The following is a 12,838-nucleotide window of genomic DNA, read 5'->3' as shown; positions in this document are numbered from 1 at the left end:
AAACCACAGAGTGATGATAATGACTTCATTGCAGTGTGTGTCCTCTGTGCTGTGCCACATGGACATCCAGCAAGGGGTTGTAGCTCTTTCTTCAGGTGAATGCATAAAAGAAAAATTCAGGCAGAGCTTTAGGATTAAGACAATGCAAGTAAATCTCAGCATGCAATTTCCCCATTCAAGGTCCAACCATTGAAAGGATCTATTACAGCAAAACCAACAAACTCGGTTTCTAGCATAAGATGTAGGACATGACTTCACAATGCAGAATGAAAGCATCACGTCAGTGTATTATCACCATTTTGGCAGCAGAGACAAGAAACAGTGAAGTGATGAAGCCAATACATATCAACACAGTTCATATGAAACAAGCAATTAATTACATGAAGCGTACTACTCACTGTAAACTACATGGGCCTTTGGTATTTATCACTGTGGCTTATTCTGCCAAAGGGTAATGGCATCCCTACGCATCAGGTTTTGATTTCAAATTGATATTGCTAACAGTGAAGCACAAATGGGGGGACAAATCCAATCTGTGAGGTTTCACTGTCGCTCTTTGGTCACTGTTGCGTGTAGTACCCCAGCACTGATGAATGTTATGCTGAAACCTGATAAAGAGGGAACGTTAATGTTCACTACTGAGTTTTCTACTCTGCCTTGTTACAGTTTAAAACAGCTGCCAGGTTCTGGGTCTCACTGGTAGGAGCATCCGGAGGGCACACAGGAGCATTCAGGGAACTTCAGAGGTAACCTGCCAGCAGCATAAGCTACATCTAATTCACACGAAGTGACAGAGGGCAGCTGCATCCAGCTCCAGCAGAGATTCAGCCCAGGGAGCTGGTGTGCCATGGGCCCTGGTCTCCTTCCATGGGGTCCACTTAGATATTAAATAAGACAACAGCTGCAAATTAGAAATGGATGGGGTTTACTTATATAATAGGGTTTTACACCAAACCATCAGCTGCTTTTTCCAGAGTAAAGTTTTGTGATTTCTTTGACAATAAGGAGCCGATTTTTTTTTTTTTTTTTTTTAAAGCAAGGGATGCCAATTAGCAAATCCACACACAATGGAGGTTATGGTAGTGTGCACTGAAAGCTGTTCCCTAACAGCTTTTGGAGCACTTCTAGAGCAGGTCCAGCACGATTCAAAGTTCCCCCCCTCGCTCCCGAAACGCCAGCCCCTCTCCTCCTGGCCAAGCCGCCGCCGGAGAGGCCCCTGCTCCCCAGGGCAGCCTCCCCAGCGAGAGGTACGCGAGCAACGCTCCTCCAGCGCCCCCACCTCCATTCTCCCGGACCCATTCCTGCGCCAGCAGCTTTGGAAAAAAAAAAGCAAGAACCAAGTTTTTTATGTAAATGCGCCCGCAATTTATTAAGCCGTGGTTTTGGCAGGAGCAGGCACTGGCCGCGCCGGGAGAGAACAGAAGGAAACCCCTGCCTAGGTGGGTGCTACGTCGCTCTGACTCCCCTCGAGCTGGGTGATCACTTTTTCGTTTCTCTGCTTTTGACACCAAGACTCAGTCTCCGTAGAGACTGTCAAAAATTGCCAATGCCGACTATATTTCAAGTCGTCATGGCGGGGTATTGGGAAAAGTTTTCAATTAGCAATAATCGCGCCTCGGATTAACCTCATTGGCTACGATACTGCCACTGCGCAAAGCTGACCCCCTGCTCCCGCCGCCGCCGCCCCTCGCCCCGGGGCCCCCGCCCAGCTCGGGGCGAGCCCCGCCGAGGCCCCGGCCCCCTCCCGGCCCCCCCGGCAGCGCTCCCCGTCACGCCGTGCTCTCCGCGCCGCTACCGGGAGCGGGGACACCCCGATTTTCCCCCCCGTCACCGAGCGGCGGGGCGGCCGCGGAGCTTTCTGGGAACGAGTATGCAAAGTAGGCGTGACGTCACGCGGGCCGCCGCCCGCTCCGTGAGGGGCTCCCCCCGCCCCCGCCAGCCCACCCCAGGGGCACCCGCAGCCTGCGGGCACCCGCCGCGGGCCGGCCCCGCCCGCCCCCAGCGCCCCTCCCCGCGGGGAGCCCCGCACCACCCCGAGTCGCTGCCGGTAAACGCCACCCGCGGCTCCCCCCCTTTTCGTCGGTATCTGTTGTTAACCACACAAACCCAGTCTCCGAAGAGACCCTCAAAAATTGCCAGTGCCGACTGTATTTCAAGTCGTCATGGCGGGGTATTGGGAAAAGTTTTCAACTAGCAATAATCGCGCCTCGGATTAACCTCACGGGCTACGATACTGCCACTGCGCAAAGCTACCGCCCGCCGCCCCCCGGGCCCCCCGCCGCCGCCGCCCCGCCCCTCTGCTCAGAGCGCGCCGCCGCGCCCGCACGCGCCCCGCGCCGCCGCGCGCCCCCCGCCGCCCCCCGCTCTCCCGCTGCGGCGGGTTAACGGAGATAGGGGAGGGGGTAAGGGGGGTGTTACCGGAGGGGGGAGGGAAGGGCTGCGGGGCCGCGGGAGGTGCCGGGAGGGCGCTATGGTAATGAGCGACGGGGAAGGGGCGGCCCCGAGCCGGGGGGAGCGGCCAAAACTCGCCGGTGCTGCCCCGGGGAGGATGGAAAGGGCCTTGCCGGGCCCGGGCTGCCCTCCCTACCCCGGCAGCGCTAAAGCGAAGGCACCGCCCAACGGCTTGAAAAAAGATTTAAACTCTTAAAACGTGCGCTTAGAGCCTGACAGGCGGTTGAGACTCACGACGTTGGCCAGAAAGGGAGCCCAGGGGTGACAGGGCTGGCACCGCGCGAGCAGGACGCGCTACTCCCTCCTCATCCCCAAATGTCACGCTGCTGTATCCAGGCCCGGGCTCAGCTGGGCTTTGAAATGACTGTAAGAGGCCAGAAAGATGAATTAAAAATTCCTGCAATGTTTTGAACTAATTAGCAAGAGCTGTTTGGAGAAGGCGTTTGAAAAGGTGTCCAAATGATTAGAAAGAGCCCGTTGTGTGTCAAATAGGCGAACATCCAGCACAGGCTGCTACCGTGCAGCAGTCTGCACCCCCTCCTTTTATTTGATCTTTAGAAAAATAAGACTTATTTGGGAAAAAAAAAACCAACCCAAAAACAACAAACAAGAACTTAAGTCATCACAAGCAGCCACCCCTGCCCGCTTAGGAAGGAGGATCTGCTGGATCAACTGCAAAATGCTGGAAGAATCCCTCCCGCTTCCAGAGGCGCTGAGGGGCGTGAGCAGGGGGCAGTTCTGCAGACGGGCTGTGCTGACCCGCTGGCCCGCTCCTCCGAGGTGGTGCCCCCAGCCCAGCACCCCGGCTCCCCCCGGGCGTTGCCAGGCTGGAGCGTGCCAGCTCTGCCCGCCGGCAGGAACCATCCCCAGCACAGCGGGAACGGGCCAGGCGACCCCCAGACCCAGCCCAGGAAGGAGCCAGTGAGCTGCACGGCCGGTACGAGCCCTTTGGTGGCGACAAATTGGATCCTGAAGTGGCTCAAGGTGCCTGACTGTGCCCTAGGAGAGGTCCAGCCAGACCAAAGCAACAGCTGCCCTCTCATTTTTCACCCATGCCTCCTTTGAAAGCTGAACAGAGATCACTTGTCCCATGCTGGCCTCTTGGGTTTTGTCTGGCCACACTAACTGCAGCGCAACAGACCCTGTTTTCATTATTTCTCCATCCTTGCCTTTTCCACATTTCCCTCCCAAACCTTTTTCCCATCATCCCAAATGTGTTTAACTATGAACATCAGGACTGCCCAGCAGGTCCATGTCTCTGGGATGGAGTGTGGGTACCAAAGGAAGAGTGCCAGAACAGGGCCAAGGTGTCAGCCCAGCCTTCCCCCATAGCCTCCAGCGATTCACATCTCAGGGGATTCCTGAGCTAGAAGAGATGTCTTTTAACAGCCCTCAGTGGATTTTTCTTCCACGATTTGTTTAGTCATACAGCCTAAAACCTGTTAGTATCAGTGAAAATGCATGTTTTTATAAGGACAAGCATCTACAGTGCATTTTATCAAAGCTATTAGCCACGTTTGTATCAGATCAAACCTGATTTAATTCCTTCATGTTTCCTTGAGGGCAGCGATGAAGCTCTTGCAGTTTTCAATTTGACATTACCAGGTGTCAGGCACTCGTGGTTTTGATTTGGGTTTGGGTTTGGTTTTTTTTTTTCCTTCTTTGAAGCATGGGAATTGTAGTCTTTGTGCTTGGGTCTTAATTTCTTCATGAACTACATTTCCCAGAAGACTCCTCCTCTGGCAGGCCAGCCCTTTCCTTTTCGCGGCCGGGCACGGCAGCATTATGAAAGGTAAGTTTTCAGGCGTTACTGACCGTATCACTCTTATTTGGTTAGATGTGTTCGGTTCGGCTGTTACCACTCCACCCACCACCATTATTGCAGCAAAAGAGACTCGGGTGATGTGGCTGTCCCTCTGCATTTCTGGCCTGTAACCGTCTGTGGAAACCTTCTGCCTTGAATTTGTCCGATCTCTTTCTGTGGAACATTTTGGATGCGTGTTAAAAACAATCTCTAGCCTCAGATCTCGGTAGGTATGTTTAAAGAGTTTCACTTATTATGTATCATAGTTATTTTTTAATCTGAGCACTTTAATTTTAAAAGCAGCTTTGCACTTCACAGGAAATACTCTGTCTTTTGCAATCCTACACTTCACAGCAGCTCTCAGAATGTATCTGTTATTTTTGCTGCTGGCCTACCCCTTGCCTTCTCTCACTCTTGTGGGCCAACTCATGTTATATCTCCATTTCATTCCCCTTCAGAACATTTCCTTCCGAGAGATCTTCTGATGATAAGGGACAGGAATGGAGAATTTTCATCAGTTAAAGCAATTTAAATACTGTCAGACTGACTGACCAGCCTTTGGGGACCATCATGACAAAAGTTATTCTCAAAGCAAATCACAGTTTATTGGGAGACTTTGTCCTTTCTAACGAATTCCTATGGAAAATTAAAACCTCTTTGGAGGGAATGCCCAACACAACTCCTGCTAAACAACAAATGAAGGCAAAAATCATTGCAAACAGAATCCACTGCTTAGACTTTAAAAGTAATTCAGATTACAGAAGAAGTCCAGTCATCCCTATAGTTCAACTGATGATGCACAGCCTTGAGAACTGGAGATTAACTGAGACAAATCAGTCATGATTTGTCCCTTTGCCAGTAGCATCAATTGAGTATCATGATAATTAGAGCCAAACACCCAGCCTTTAACTGTATTTAAATATTGCTCCATTCACTGTAAGAACTGGTACTTGTGGGGGACTGGGGACTTGAGGCAAAGCAATTTAGACCACCCAGGCGCTGAAGCACGGGTCATCAAAAGCATGTGGGTGCCAACCTTTAAGACAAGCTCATCACCTGAGCACCCTGACTTCCTCGGAGCTACCACAGGTTCTCACAGACACTGTAAGTTTCCTGTAGTCAGCATTTGTGGAACTGCCTACATGCTTTAACCATCTGACAGCCAACAAGCTGCACAGAGCCCTCCTTCAAACCCCTGCCTGTAACACCTGAAAGGGATCTGCTCCAGCTGGCTGAGAACTCCCAGTGAGACCCAGTCCCTTAGGTGTCCTCCCAGTAATTTGTAATGGTGAGGGCAGAAGTGGGAGTGGGCATGAATCTGTATCCAGGTAGCCCATGTTACTGAGCAATCTTTAAACACCAGACTAGCTGGGGTCTGTTGCGATTGCTCTCTAGAGATCATCTCCTTTTATTAGTTATTGAAGTCCTTCCTCCATCTTCCACATCTCTTATACAAGCCCCGTTGCTAAGGGAGATGGCAGGAGTCAATTCTCAGTATTGTTTCATTCAAAACTTCTTGTACTTTGTATGCAAAACCATACAGAGGCCCAGAAAAGAAGGGTTTTAAAATAGTAAAATGGAGAAAGGAGAACTGAAGACTGCTAGAAAGACCAAACAAAATGTCTAAACCAATGCACTCCTGTAACAACAGGTCCCACACACAATTCCAGTCTACTGGTCAACAAAGCCACCCTGCCTGTCCCCAATAGGGCATTCCATTCCTCCCTGAAAGCAGGATATCCCTCCCATTCCCACATGCCAGGCAGCTGTTTCTGCCCCACACACGTTTGGGTGATCTCTCAGCAAAGGCCCGTGTTTCTGCTAGAGAAGCAAAGCAGTACCCCTCCACCTCTCCACTGACTCTGGGGAGGTGGCACCCACAAAGGAGGAGGTGCCAGAGGCATTTAGGTAGTGTCCTGATCATCTTCAGTCCCATTCAAGGCCTGTTCTGCACCAGGCCTTTATAAAAAAACAAAAATTTAAAAAAAACCCCAAAAACCGGGAGTAACTCCAGTCAAGGTCTTTGTCCTGAAAAAGCACCATTTCAAAGTTGTTTTTCTCTCTCTTCTCACAACATGTGCAAAGGATGGGGTAAACAGAAAGTACTGATTTGGAGCAGGCACGATTTTAAAGCAAGCAGAGCAAGGGTCTCTTCTGGGGAAGAGCCAGCCCAGCAGTGACTCGGATGGGGTGCTTGTCCTTCCAGCCATTTCTTCTCTGCTCTGTTGCACATACCCGGGAAAGACTTTTCATGCTCAGGTCTTTCTGGGCTCTGTACAAGTCCTCTTAGGCAGCCAGCCTTTACACCAGGATAGAAGAGAAGGAATCCTGCAAGTCAGGGCTGCTAACTTTGTCCTTGTACCTCGAGCAGTCCATAGTGTTGCCCTCTGTCAAAGGGATGTACAAATGCTGTCCTCAGACCACGGGCTTTAGTTAACATTTCCAAAATAATTTGGGTTTCTTTATTAAAAACAAAAGAGAGCAAAGAATACTTACAAGCATCATTTTTCAGAGAATCCCAGGAAAATGGAATTAAGCACATGCTCTTTGCTTTCTTTTAACCTGCCCTGTGTTCTGTTCTTGGCTTTTAGCTGAACATGTTCTCTGCCACGAGGTTGCGTGGAGTTTGCAGAGCCATGAGATTCCGTCATTTCAGATCCCGTTCTGTATCCAGCACCTCTCCAAACTTGACTTTCGTGCCAGCTTGTCTTCCCCCACATCCCATGGAAGTAGAGGAGCTGCAGCGCTTTGTTTCGAACTCCAAGAGGCTGTTTGTGATGACTGGAGCTGGAATCTCAACGGAATCGGGGATCCCAGATTACCGCTCTGAGGGTGTCGGGCTCTACGCTAGGACAGACAGACGGCCCATCCAACACACTGAATTCGTTCGTAGTGCCACTGCCCGGCAGAGGTACTGGGCAAGGAACTTTGTGGGCTGGCCCCAGTTCTCCTCCCACCAGCCAAACACAGCACACCTGGTACTAAGAGACTGGGAGAAGCTGGGGAAGCTGCACTGGCTGGTGACACAGAATGTGGATGCCCTTCACACCAAAGCCGGGAGCCAGCGCCTGACAGAACTGCACGGCTGCACGCACAGGTACTACTCTTTGTTGGCAGAGGGAGGATGGTTGATCCTCCGGTCTCTCTCTGAGGGTGACTGACAAGGAGGTGCAGTGTTAGCTGCTGAGAAAGGAGGTGAAATGTCAATTCCTGGAGATGACGTGCTCTGGGTGATGGTGTTGGGCTGGGGTGGAGAAAAATATCTCAGAACAGACAGCACTATTTACAGCACAGTATTTAAGAAACATGAACACCACTCCATTTTTTTTGAGCATTATTTGGATCATTTCCCTTGGAGCCTGCATCAGTCAGAATTTCCCCTCTCCTCACTACAGCAAATGTCCTCTCAGTGAAGAGGACAAGTCGATCCTGAGGGTGCAAGGATTATCCAGCGGTAGGCAGAGTGGATAGTGCCAGAGATGCACAGGATGAGTGGACTGGAGAAGGGCCACCACAGCCTCGCTGTGATCACCCAAGATTTCCAGATGAAGAAGCACAGCCTGAACTGGGAGAGAGGGTTCAAAGCTCTTTCTCTAGAGCATTCCTATAAAGCAACAATCAGAGGTGGGAAGACAGCTCCTTGACCTGTACTGTTTGGTAAATAAATGTGGATAAAGACAACAGACCTTACAGGCCTTCTAAGAAACAAGTTACAGACTCCAGATCTTCAGCTGACATAAAATTCTCCATTAAGACTTTGCTCTGAATTTCAGGGTTTTCTGCTTGGCTTGTGGAGACCAAATCTTACGCTCTGAGCTTCAGGAGCACTTTGAAGCTCTGAATCCTACCTGGAAAGCTGAAGCGTTCGGTGTGGCTCCGGATGGGGATGTCTTCCTGACGGACGAGCAAGTGCATAATTTCCAAGTCCCAGCCTGCCGTAAATGTGGTGGAATCCTGAAGCCTGACGTGACATTCTTTGGAGACACGGTGAGCCGGGAAAAAGTGAATTTTGTGCACGAACGCCTGGCAGAATCAGACTCCATGCTGGTGGCAGGATCCTCTATGCAGGTAAGTACGTCTTCCTCACACTGTGTTCCTATTTCTGTGCTACTCTGCCTGCAACAATCCTTGGTCCACAATTTAGGAATACTAATTGCTCATGGATCAGAACAGTCTCTCCAGAGCTTCTTTGTATCTTATTTTTACTGTGGTTGGAATCTGGCGTCACAGTTGGCCTGTTTGGGCATCCCTGTCACTCTGTTGCCAGTCTACTTCATGCTGTTATAAGTAACTCCATTCAGACCTCTCTGCTACCTCCTCCATCAGTACACTGTAGGTTCACAATTACCCATAAAGCCAAGATACCAGATACAATTCACTTCTGCAGAGGTTACCACCCCACATTTCTTCGCTTGAATTTTTTAGCCTTTGGCAGCTTTCTAGGCCTCATGGCATGCTGTGTGAAATACCAGATTTTATTACCTCTAATTCCTAATTAAATTCTCAATAAGAGAGCAGAAATATCTCTGCTTGCTGCTTAGGATTGTCCTTTGTATCATAATGTGTTTTCTCCATTAGCCTCTTATCTATAAAGTAGTGTAGAAACCCCTGTTGTTTAACCCATGGAAGCTTCTGGAATAGAGTTTATAGAAGAGAAATTTGCCAGGAACGAGTTCTATTACATTAAAAAAACCCTACTCTAACGCCTCCCAGAACGAGATAAAACCAAGGCTGCCTGATTGTGATTCTCTTGGCTTCAGGATACTGGAAACAAATTCCTTGAGCTTGCACTTATTAAGCTTATAATCCTTTGTACAGAAATGATTGAAATGCCTTAGGTTCATTCTTGTAGTACCTAAGCTGGGCCATGTGAAAACCATCAAAGTAAAAGCATTTAAGTGCCTATGATAGCTAATGAAAACTGCTGCAGAGATTTACTAAAAGACAAGGCATTTCCCTTCAATGTACTATGAAGTTTCAGTTTCTATGAAACTGCAAATCCTTCGCTGACAGGGGTTAAAAGCTCTTCTTTTCTGTGCACTCCTGAATGAAGAACTTCCTACCTGAATTCAGTGCAGTTGCCTGACACAGCATGTACACACAGCCCATTTTCCCACTGCCAACAGCAACTATTTTACTTTCCTTACTCCTTTCTGTAGCTCTTTTGCCTAAGCTGCCTGTAATTTTGTCTTCTGGTATTCCTGTAGGTATACTCTGGTTACAGGTTTGCTCTTGCTGCCCGGGAGAAGCAGCTGCCAATTGCAGTCCTTAACATTGGGCCCACAAGGGTAGATCACTTTGCATCCTTAAAACTGAATTCCCGCTGCGGAGAGCTGCTGCCTTTGATTGTTGCATGTGACCCAACAAGCTGAGCTTCAGTAGCACTCAGGAATAAAACTATTTCTACAGGGTGAGTACCCTTCCTGGTCAGTCACCTTACAGGGTAAGAAGATGGGTTCCCATCAAATACTGAGACTGAGGTGTGCTGAGTAAAAATATGTTCTGATAATGTGCACCAAAATGTGGCTGTAAATCTTCATCTGTAAATGGTGTGCTCTGATGGGCCGTCATACTGTTTCCCATGATCATAAACAAAAAGCATATTAAGTGCTAACGCTCCCACAAAATCGGGCAAGAGCAGTCAGAAGACTCAGCAGTGTTGAGTTCCAATCCATTTGTCACAATCCAAAAACTACAGGGCATCATCTGCAGATTCAGAGAACCTGATTGACACTGTTACTTCTGCACCTGACAGTTCAAAAGCTGTGCCTTGTTTAATTGATCCAGCTAATCCTAATCAAAACACTGCTGTTAAAACAATCAATTCCATCAATTCCATCTATAAAGCAGCTTCTTCCCTCCACTCCTGCAGGACTCATCATTTCAAAAGGGGAAAACCTCAGTCTCCGAGACAGCTGTGAGATCAGTGCATGGCCCCTGATGACACCAGGAGAGGGCAGCAAGCCTCGCACATGTCAGCCTGGCCAGTTTTCTCCATTGAAACCATCTCCACTTACCAGGAAACAGGATGATGATGAAAAAAGTACTTTTCTGCCTTACCTTGCCATTGTAAACGGTGCCTTGTCTTTTCATTCACTGGGACAAGATAATCAGACTACCATATCTGAGAACAAAATACCTTTCTTATAATAGTCCCCAGAGAAGAATGAGGGACAGGGATTTTGGCCGAGTAACGGCTATAGCGCAGGAAGGCACTGTGGAAAACCAAGTATCTGCTGGAGGATCCAAAACCACTAGTGGGCAACTGTGGAGTGTGCAAAGAGGAAAAGGAGGCAAGAGGAACTGCAGTTGTCATTTTTTAAGGAATAAAAAAAAAGATTCAAATTAGAAGCTGACAAGAGTACTGCTCTTGTAAGAGATTATTTGAAAGCACAGACTATAAGGCTGACATCTTCCAACAAGGAGGAAAAGTCAGCATTTCTCTCAACTGTCAGCTGACAAGCTAAACAGCTTACTATCCGAACCCTTTAAAAATAATATATTGTTGAAATGCCAGAGGAGTTACTTTAAGTTAATCTGACCAGCACTGCTTTCAGTGTGGCTGCTACATTTTCCAGAATGCATTTTTTGAAAATGTTATATAATTAATGAATAGCTAAGTAGTGAGTTAAAATTGTTTACAAGATTGATACTATTTGCATTATAATTTCCTCTCCCTCCTATGATTTATTTTAAGTACAGTCTCAACAGCCAGTTTAGATTCATTTTCTCCATTGCAAAAATGCAGGATGTAATTACTAACAGCTGATGAATTAAGAGAGAAATACAATTAAATCTGTACAATAGGTCTCCCTCAGGAGGTAATCTCAAACTATTAATAGATGTAATTTTCCACACTCCTAACAGGAGATCCATCACTACTGGGTAACCATTTTTTGTTGATCCTTAGGGTGGTAACATAAGCCATATTAAACCATTTATAGAGTAAAAGACAGAATCTTGCCTAGACTACAACACTAAATTTTTGACGCAGCCTTCTGCATGAATCTACCACTCCCCTTCTGGCTATGAGGGAGATTAATTGTTGGGGTCTTCCAAATGCCCCAGTCCTACTCTCCCCATAAGACGTCCTGTATTAGTATTTTGACAAGAACTGTCACACGCGGTTAGCAAGGATGCCAGAGTCACCTGCTAAACGGTCAAGTAGCAAAGCAAGGACAACAGACCACATGCTGCAAAGTTCTTGTTTGCTTTGTTGCTGATTCAAATCCATGCCAGGCAGGAGCAAGTAAACCACAGAATTTAAGGGATACTTAGGCACCCAATTTCTGCAGAAGGTAGAGGAAATTAAAGATACTTAATGCGTTTCAAGATGTGGCTGTTATGGGTCAGAGGCGACATGGCTTCACTTAGAAGCCAAGCGAGGTAAGTTCAGGACCCCTACCTGCATTCTGCTCTCATTTAATGGAGATCCCACTTTCCAGCAAGTTAGGGATCTGCTGTTTGGTAGTGAAGAAAGCTCACAGATGTCACTCATACAGCTGTCCTGCTAATCAAAGCTTTTACAGAGTCTCCACACAGCCAGAGTGTTTCTTTGCATAGGTTTTTCTGTGTAAGAAGAGACATTTATGCCTCCTTAGCAGAGGAACTGGGGCTGGGTTTCTCACTTGTATGTGTCATTTTCTGCACCACCTTGAAACTTGTATGACATAGGTAACAGAGGTTGCAGGTTTAGTGCCAGTAGAGCCAGCATTTCGAGAAGGTGGGGAGCATTGCCAAGAAGTCTAAAACAAGAAAACTTTTCCAGTGAGGACTTGGCATTAGCAATGTGACAGATAACTAACCTCCCACATCTATCCCTGCCTCTTCTCCTGTTCAGCAGCTGAGCCTGTGAGAGACGAGTCAGGGTGTCTCTTCAGTATTACTAATAAATAAGCCATGTCACCCTGGCCCTCCACCACTGATTATACTATATACTTTTAAGTTACTAGGACAATGACTTACAGTAAATTTCCTGTGCATGGTTTATTACTATAGGTTAATGAACATATACACAAAAAGTATGAGGCTGAAGACAAAGGAGTTCCTTTTTTTTTTTCCTTTTCTGCTAAGCTGATCCAGCACTACTAAAACTGACCTTTTAGAGCAGGCTCAGAGCACTTCACCTCTTAACATGTTCCCCAAGACATCATTGAGAAGTAAGTTTACTCAACTGAGAAATGTCAAAGAAAGCCTAAAGTTCCTACACCAAAATCCAGATCTGCATCACTCTGATGCTGATTGACACCTTCCTCTGTCATTCCTTGGGGCCCGTTTGTGTGGGAAGATGCAATGCAGAGAGATAACACCTATCAGAAGATAACTATGTCATTGCAGGTAGCTAGCAAAGACCTGTCCTGAGAAGTTCATGTTTCTCAGCTTGCTGATGTAGTTACCAGCCTGGAGGGAGTTACAGAAACCTCCAGGGTTGAGCACTACAGGATGCAAATTAGCCATGCTGTGGGAAAAGAACAAACTCACTGAAAGAACTGTCCAAGCTTTATTCTCTCAGCCTTTGCAGGATTTGCAAGGGAAGGAAAAGGGGGAGAAATATTGTTTGTAGAAGACTAAACAGTATGAGGT

At 47.7% G+C, this 12,838-nt stretch overlaps 1 protein-coding gene and 2 non-coding genes across 8 annotated transcripts; 1 reads left to right on the top strand and 2 right to left on the bottom strand.

The window, feature by feature from the left end:
* Positions 1-1,518: 1,518 nt before the first annotated feature.
* Positions 1,519-1,659, bottom strand: LOC141967636 (U4 spliceosomal RNA). The gene has a single exon (XR_012634722.1). It is a non-coding gene; the product is annotated as a U4 spliceosomal RNA (small nuclear RNA).
* A 451-nt stretch (positions 1,660-2,110) lies between these two features.
* LOC141967637 (U4 spliceosomal RNA) lies at positions 2,111-2,251 on the bottom strand. Its single transcript, XR_012634723.1, has one exon. It is a non-coding gene; the product is annotated as a U4 spliceosomal RNA (small nuclear RNA).
* Positions 2,252-2,350: 99 nt separating this feature from the next.
* SIRT4 (sirtuin 4) lies at positions 2,351-10,988 on the top strand. Of its 6 annotated transcripts, none has more exons than XM_074921085.1 (6): positions 2,351-2,402; positions 4,289-4,485; positions 6,847-7,352; positions 8,029-8,323; positions 9,463-9,665; positions 10,128-10,988. In XM_074921085.1, exons 3-5 carry the CDS (start codon positions 6,853-6,855, stop codon positions 9,625-9,627), a joined length of 960 nt encoding a protein of 319 aa, XP_074777186.1. In that variant the 5' UTR covers positions 2,351-2,402; positions 4,289-4,485; positions 6,847-6,852; the 3' UTR covers positions 9,628-9,665; positions 10,128-10,988. The 6 variants fall into 6 exon arrangements, with proteins under 6 accessions (XP_074777186.1, XP_074777185.1, XP_074777184.1 ...); XM_074921084.1 differs by lacking the exon at positions 2,351-2,402 and adding an exon at positions 3,286-3,388; XM_074921083.1 differs by lacking the exon at positions 2,351-2,402 and having other exon boundaries at positions 4,141-4,481.
* The last annotated feature ends 1,850 nt before the right edge of the window (positions 10,989-12,838 follow it).

The sequence above is a fragment of the Athene noctua genome, chromosome 17 (assembly GCF_965140245.1).
Source record: "Athene noctua chromosome 17, bAthNoc1.hap1.1, whole genome shotgun sequence".
NCBI lineage: Eukaryota > Metazoa > Chordata > Aves > Strigiformes > Strigidae > Athene > Athene noctua.
The sequence above is the reverse complement of the archived record's forward strand: the minus strand, read 5'-3'. Positions and strand labels throughout refer to the sequence as shown.